Raw genomic sequence first — 7,001 nt, forward strand, 5'->3', positions numbered from 1 at the left:
TGTAACATTACAAAATTGGTTTACCTGATTACCTGTTTACCTTGTTTCTCAAATGAGGCAATTAAGAGACTGTGATCTAACAGAGCAAAGTTAGTTTTACAGTGTAGGTTTGTATAAGGCTATGTGGGTTTCATTCAAATTAATTTAAACAAATAAGGTGTTATGTGTTAGGTCTTTCATTGGAACTGGATTTTTTGAAAAAGTGACAACTGTACTGCCTACAGTTTCCTGCCCTTTGACACCTGCTATCATATCTTCATATAAAACCTAGTTTCCTGTTAACAATTTCAGACTAGTTCACACTGCGTGCAAAGAATTTTGAGTGGATTGAAAATGCTTCTACTTCTGAGTTGCTGGATTATTGCAGGTAAGATGAAGAAAAACTACTGTAATGTGCATGTTATTAATTTATTAACTATTCATGTGAGGTTTCATAACGAAACAGGGTGTAACAAAATGTTCAGTGCTGTAAAGTTTTTCCAATATGCAATAGTTATTTTAAGTTATATATCAATTTTGGTGTTATGACGAGTTATAAAGTTGGTCTTAGGTGATTGAATTTATTAGCTTAGCCTTTGTGCGCCTGGTTCTCAAGCAGCATTACAAAATCTTCTATTTACATTTCCATTTTGTTTTTCAGTTTTATTCAAATTTCTTACAAACTAAAGTATAAAATGACAAACCCTCTGTGTAATCTTTTTGGCCTTGTCGCGGTCTCAAATGAATTTCTCTCTCCTTTTAAAAGTATCCTCCAGTGTTTGTCGCTTTGGTTCAGCCCATGACTGTTGATTGTCGTCGTCTGTACATCTTCCCTGGCTGTCTGTCTCTGCTCCGAACAGTGGCTGGGCTGTGAAACACCAGGCACCATAGATGACAGTAAAACACAAGAGACTAAATAAATTACATAAATAAACAGCATAATTTTTTTGCTAATAATTTTGCTGTATGGTGTGTGGTGATTCATCGCAGGCGGGGTTCAGCCCTGCTCTTACACACATGAAGCTCAACGGAGTGGAGGAGAGACAGACAGTGGAGAGTTGGAGATTTGACGATAACTGCGCTCGTTGCTGTGCATGAAAGCTTCCTGAGTAAAATCTGATCAGTTAAAAATGCCTTAATCAGCCCCAATACTGATCTTTTGAGATTGGATATGGACATCCCTTAATTTTAATGTTCATAGTTTAGGGACTTGAAAATAAAGCTGAATAACAACATCATCATCTTCACAAATGCTTTAGGCAGCTAGGCAAGACAATTAAATTCACAAACATTGCTTATGACATTTTTCTTTATGTTTTTATTCACATTAGTGCTGCATGAAACTTTCTAAGGTAATACAATTTAATGTATTTTAATGATATTCTTTTAATGATATTGTGTAATGTTTCCTATCAGGGGTTACAGCAGAGGACCCACCAACGATGCATTACCGGGTGAAAAAAAGCTCATTATGTCTACAAGTTGGAAAATCACCACCATTTCAAGGTTATCGGTGGATTTTTGATGATAAACTTATTGTTACTGATAACAACATCACACCCAGGTACAAAGACAAAGTGGATTATGATCCGGGGAACCACTCCTTGTGTATCAAGAACCTCACAGAGACTGACAGTGGCACCTATAAAGTCAGTATCACTGATTCTGACTTTAATTTATTTACTGAGACCCACACACTAATTGTTGAAGGTAAGTTCTAAATAGTTATTTGTCTTTTACAGGTATGGATCTTCTTGATTTGTTGCAACACAATGAGACACACAAAGTTTCTTTATCAGCAGTATTTAGCTTTAACCTTAGAACTTTTAAAACTTTTCTCAAACCTTTATTGACATGAACATAGAACAATATAATTAATTAACCTTACCTACCTCTTTAAAATGCATTTACTTTTTTAAATTGTGACTTCTAAAAGGTCAACAGTCCAGTTTACAAATAAACGACCACACAAAGATCAAGGAAAATACAGAGTAGGTCATTTTAGTTTTTGGCATTTACCATCGTACATCCCTTCATTCATTTTCATGTTAGTATTTAACACAATATGTGAAAAGTTAAAATGATTTTAGTTGTAAAGGTTTTATGTCTTAAAGTATCATGTCTGATAAAGAGCATGTGGCTTCATGTATATTTGGTGTTATCAGAGCTGCTCATGTAGGCAGTGTAGTCAAATGCTAGGGATGCAGTAGTACTGTAGGGGCTCACAATAGCCAGGGAAATAAATAAATAAATAACAAAACACTTATGCATGCAAATACTGTATAGTGGAGGCACTGTGCACTTCATGGTGTCTATGAATTATGATCACTTGTATGGGGCATGAGGCTTTGTCTGAGGCTTGTGTAGATAACTTTTGTTGATTTTGTGCTTCCTATTGTAGTAGTTAAGTATACATGCTCAAATGTCCATGTGAATTGGCATACATTGGTGAAACCTCCAGAACTTGTATCGCTCAGCACTATCAGAAACAATGTAACATCTAGTCCTGTGGCTGCACACTTTTCCAAGGTGAAACACAACACTTCTACTCTCAGATATGTGGGAACTGAGGTATTAAACAAATCACTGTACATACATGAAGAGGGGAAAATATAAACTCTGTACTCTTACAGCGTGAACACTTCTAGGTACAGGAGACACTTTGGCCCCTAAAAGCATTAATGAGGATTTTGACACATTTTTATGAGAACCATGTGTCATGTCTTTGCAATAACACTTTTGAATGTTCTTGATTTCTAAAAATATTTTTCTTTACATATGGTGTCACTTTTCACTTTATATAGTATATATATAATAACTGTTAAACAGACAAAATCCTTTATGGGTTACAAACTACTGGGGATACATGTATTTCTCTTTGTGTATTGGGATTTTCTTTATGTACCACATGTATATATGTAGCCTAGTGTATCAATATTAATATGACATGTATTTTTATTGCTATTTGACTGATGGCAACTTGCAACAAGTGTGGTATGAATATGTGTGGTATGTTGCATGTGTTTGTAAAATGGATTATTGGTATTTAAGACAGCGACTGTCTGTACTTACAGTATCATAAGTCTGTGCTCAAAATGTCACGGGCAGCTATTAAAGCAACATTAGGTAAGATATGTAAGATTTAGTTTTTTTTGTGATAATATTACTTATGATCAAAAAATAGTAGGTCCAAAACTTTGATAATGCATAAAGCAAGTAAACAGAAAGAAGGCCAGCTTGGCAACTGTCTTCCAGCCTTTTATTTCACAAAGCTCTCGCAAATGTCCGGGAGCCTCCTGCTGGGTCACTCTCTTTTTCTCTTCTTAGCTCCAACGTCCTCTTCGGTCTCTTCACCTATCTTCAATTAGTTATCGATATGTAAATAAAGGCTGCTGAGCTGAGCCCGGTTATGTTGCCCACTCACACGGCTTTTAGCAAGATTGACACGACACTGGCACTGCTCTCCACCAGCTACAATTTTATGGTAGAAAGTTACAAAATGTTTCTCGGTCACTTGCCGCTAGTTATAAATCTTGAGTTGATGTTAGCAAACTTGCTAGATACTTGGACATCGGTAACATTTCTGAAAATGTTCTTGCATTGGTAGTTTTCTAAGCTTTGTTGCTCTGCTTGGCACTGAGCCTCTTGCTCGGCTTAGCTTCCATTACCTAATGCTCGTCATCTGTCCTGCATTCTTTCACCTCTTTTAGCTCACGCCAACAACTAAGAGTATTTACTCTTGTCCGGTCTCTTCCTCAGATGCCTTCTGCAGTCTATTTGCAACCTCTGCTGCATGGTGTCCATACTGAAATATCTTCTTCCAAAGAACTTACATTGTACATTATATAGTTTTTGCTTCATCTTACAGCTTGCTTGCTGAAGAGTCGTGTTGATGCCGTAAAGCATTATGCACCTGTCATACTAAATGTCCAGTACAAGTCAAAGGTAGCACCGTAACAGCCGCAGTGCTATTGGGCGCTGGAATCTGCATGTCTTTTTCATTGTTTTGTCGTGGGTCCTACTAGTTGCCATCAGAGGGTACCAACAAATCTAGTTCACAGATCTAATGCATTTTAATTCATCTGCTTGGGTGGCTGTTGCAGAAACTGTTTCCAGACCTGTCATCAGGATGAAGGTGCTGCGCTCTAACAAATCTGCTGGATTCTGCAACATCACAGTCAACTGCTCCGTCCAGGGTGACTGGGCGTGGTCTGTGTGTAATGGAGTCAGTTGCAGAACATCTCTGATATCATTCGTGAAAGTCAACATCACCATCTCCTCTGACAACAGAACTGTTGTCTGCAGTGGACACAACCATGTCAGCACAAGCAATGCTTTTGAAAGCATGGAGGCAATGTGTAAGCATGATGTGATGATTTTAAGTAGTTTTAATTGATCACTTTTAGTTACTAAAATGTATTTTCATGTCTTTCCAGGCTTTAATAAAACGAATCCTGAACATAAAGAGGCAACACAACCAATCACTGTAATAGTAATAGTAATAGCTATTGCAGTGTTTATACTCCTCTTTACATTTATATTCTTTTTAATGACGGGGCTTTGCTCATCAGAATATCATCACCGTCAGGTAAGCCGAACTTTAATTAGAAGACTTTGATTACAGGATGGTGAATTCAGTTTATCTTTAATGCTAGGATGTGTCTTGTCATTTGACATTTTGTTCAAAGGCCTGATATGTTACTGCATTATTTGCAGGCACAGACGTCTATGACTCAGTTAACACAAAGCCAGCCAGTTGAGGCAGAGCCACGCCCTGTGACCAGGGGCTCTACCTCTTCTTCTGGTCAGTCTGAGGCCTCTTATGAAAACGTGGAAGCCACACATCGCTGCCCAACCATCAGCCAAAGATTATCAAGAGAGGAACTGGGGTCAGAGCAAAGTCCGAAAGTAGATTCTGTCTACTGCGTTTTAGAGGTACCAAATCTGACTGCCTCTCACAGAAAGAGTGACAGCAGTAAAGACACAAAAGGACACAAGAAGATCCAAGAGGCATCGGCTTCACAGTCAGCCACCTTGGATGAAGCACAACGCCCCACACAAATTGACACGGTCTACAGTGTGTTGCAAAAGCCAAAAATCTGAAGTCACAGCACCACCAACAGGTCAAACAAGCTATTTACAAGCCAAAGAGATGAACATGACAAATGAAAGAAAAAGAGCCTTTAACCCAGGACGGACAGATGAACATTCATGCAGTATTTTGTTTAGACTGGATGACCCATCTTTATGGATTATGCAGTTATTTGGTACAGTGTTTTGGTATTGTGGTGTTAGTTTTCTTTTTATTCCTTTTTATACAATTTATTCTTTACTTTTTATTATTATGAGCATTTATGTTAACAGTAACACATACATGATTACTTGATACAGTTTTTATTTATTATGGAATGATCTGCTGATAATTTTCTCCATTAATCGACTGTAAACATTTTGATAAATATTAAAAAATGTTGTTTTGTCAGTACAATCCTCAAAATTATTAAAAATACATTAAAATAATCAAAAGGAAAAGCAGCATATCTTCACATTTGTGAAGCTGCAACCATAAAATGTTTCTATGTGAAAAATGATTTATCAAAAAATAGTTGCCAGTTAAATTTCTGTCAATCAGTGAATGTACATGCTGTACTTGTATAAACTGTGGGGTAGTTTTTAAACTTTTCATATGTTTTGAGTGTACAAATCTTACTTTAGTTGTTTTGAATATTACAAGTATTACAAGTATTACAAGACAATCAAATTAAGGAGTCATTACCATCCTGACGTTACATTTTAGCCAAACAGTTTAGTCACTGGGGGTTATTACCTTTTGTTTTAGGTTGGAAGCCTCAACAGGAAGTGGTTCTTCTTCAGTTGCTGAAGCTGCTTCTACTTCCACTGCAGAACCCGTTGCAACTGTTCACTGTCAAGCAACTTTCTGACAGTAGATATTCCCAGTGTGCGGAGTTTGGTAGGTGTACAGCTGCTCTTTCAGTCCAAGTACCTTTTGGGATAGCTCAGTGTTCAGTGCAGCAAGGCCTTCTACATGAATCCTGACACCCTCAGTCTCCTCATAAAACTGTTCATTATCCAGGAAGTTCATTTTCTGACCAAGTATCCTTTGTGTTACTACAAAGAAGTTGTTGGGCAGTACTACATTGTTCATTTTAAAGGGCAGCTTCAAGCTGAAATGACCATCTTCAGGTGTTGCAGAATATTACACAATCTCCATGATCTTGATATCTTCCATTGAAGGACCTTTCTCCTCTGTAGCGCTCTCATTGAAATCATGGTTGTACTGACTGTTTAGCATTTCTTCCAACCAGCATACAGAAATACTGCTGACAAGGACTGAAGGAACATCTGCTCCTAAGCCGTGTCAGCCAATACTGTGTTTATTTCATATGATCCGTTTATGACCTCCCAAGGTTCCAACATCTATCAATAGGTCGACATTAGCCTCTAAGTTGGGAATCTGTCTGACTGAGGACTTCTGGTAGCTTATAGAAGATATTGCTTTCAACACCAGACCCCTCCAGCCTGGGCAATAAATATGCTCACATCACCCTTTCGTGTTCCATGGTTTGTAGCAGAAAGTGGGTTTGTTTGCCAGAAAGACTAAACCTTTGCATGAGGTTTTCTAAACAGAAAGTGGCTGAACTGCCAGGGTCCAGAAATGCATACAATTGGATTACTCTGCCCCCTTTGATGGATCTGTCATCTGCTCCGTGTCTGCATTTGCTTTGTCTCTCTTACATTTACTCATTTGGCAGACGCTTTTATCCAAAGCGACTTACATTTGAGAAACAACACACAAGCATCAACAAAGCATCAAATACAGCACAAGATCTACAATGAGGCACATTAGGGTGACCACAAATCCTCCAGGTCAAACACTTTTCACAATTACGACTCCTGTGCCCAGCAAATAAAGAGCCACAGCAAAGCTCTTTCTCCTTTAGAAAGACTATTTTGTCCTGGTGCTTCTTCCTTTTGAACTGTTGACATTCTTCCAAAGAGTG

At 37.9% G+C, this 7,001-nt stretch overlaps 1 protein-coding gene across 1 annotated transcript; it reads left to right on the forward strand.

Annotated features, from left to right (window-relative positions):
- The first annotated feature begins 68 nt into the window (after positions 1-68).
- LOC119911489 lies at positions 69-6,544 on the forward strand. Its single transcript, XM_038730395.1, has 5 exons — positions 69-367; positions 1,396-1,689; positions 4,083-4,337; positions 4,416-4,567; positions 4,696-6,544. The coding sequence occupies exons 1-5, from the start codon at positions 334-336 to the stop codon at positions 5,080-5,082; spliced, it is 1,122 nt and encodes a 373-aa protein (XP_038586323.1). The 5' UTR covers positions 69-333; the 3' UTR covers positions 5,083-6,544.
- Positions 6,545-7,001: the final 457 nt, after the last annotated feature.

The sequence above is a fragment of the Micropterus salmoides genome, unplaced genomic scaffold (genome assembly GCF_014851395.1).
Source record: "Micropterus salmoides isolate LMB-PRFRI ecotype aquatic unplaced genomic scaffold, ASM1485139v1 Ms_hic_scaffold_2, whole genome shotgun sequence".
Lineage (NCBI taxonomy): Eukaryota > Metazoa > Chordata > Actinopteri > Centrarchiformes > Centrarchidae > Micropterus > Micropterus salmoides.

Bases quoted from the DNA above. Each gene is read 5' to 3' on its own strand.
- LOC119911489 (XM_038730395.1), top strand. From the start codon at position 334: ATGCTTCTACTTCTGAGTTGCTGGATTATTGCAG. The intron at 368-1,395 runs GTAAGATGAAGA...GTTTCCTATCAG, and splicing joins GAGTTGCTGGATTATTGCAG to GGGTTACAGCAGAGGACCCA. The intron at 1,690-4,082 runs GTAAGTTCTAAA...TGGCTGTTGCAG, and splicing joins CCACACACTAATTGTTGAAG to AAACTGTTTCCAGACCTGTC.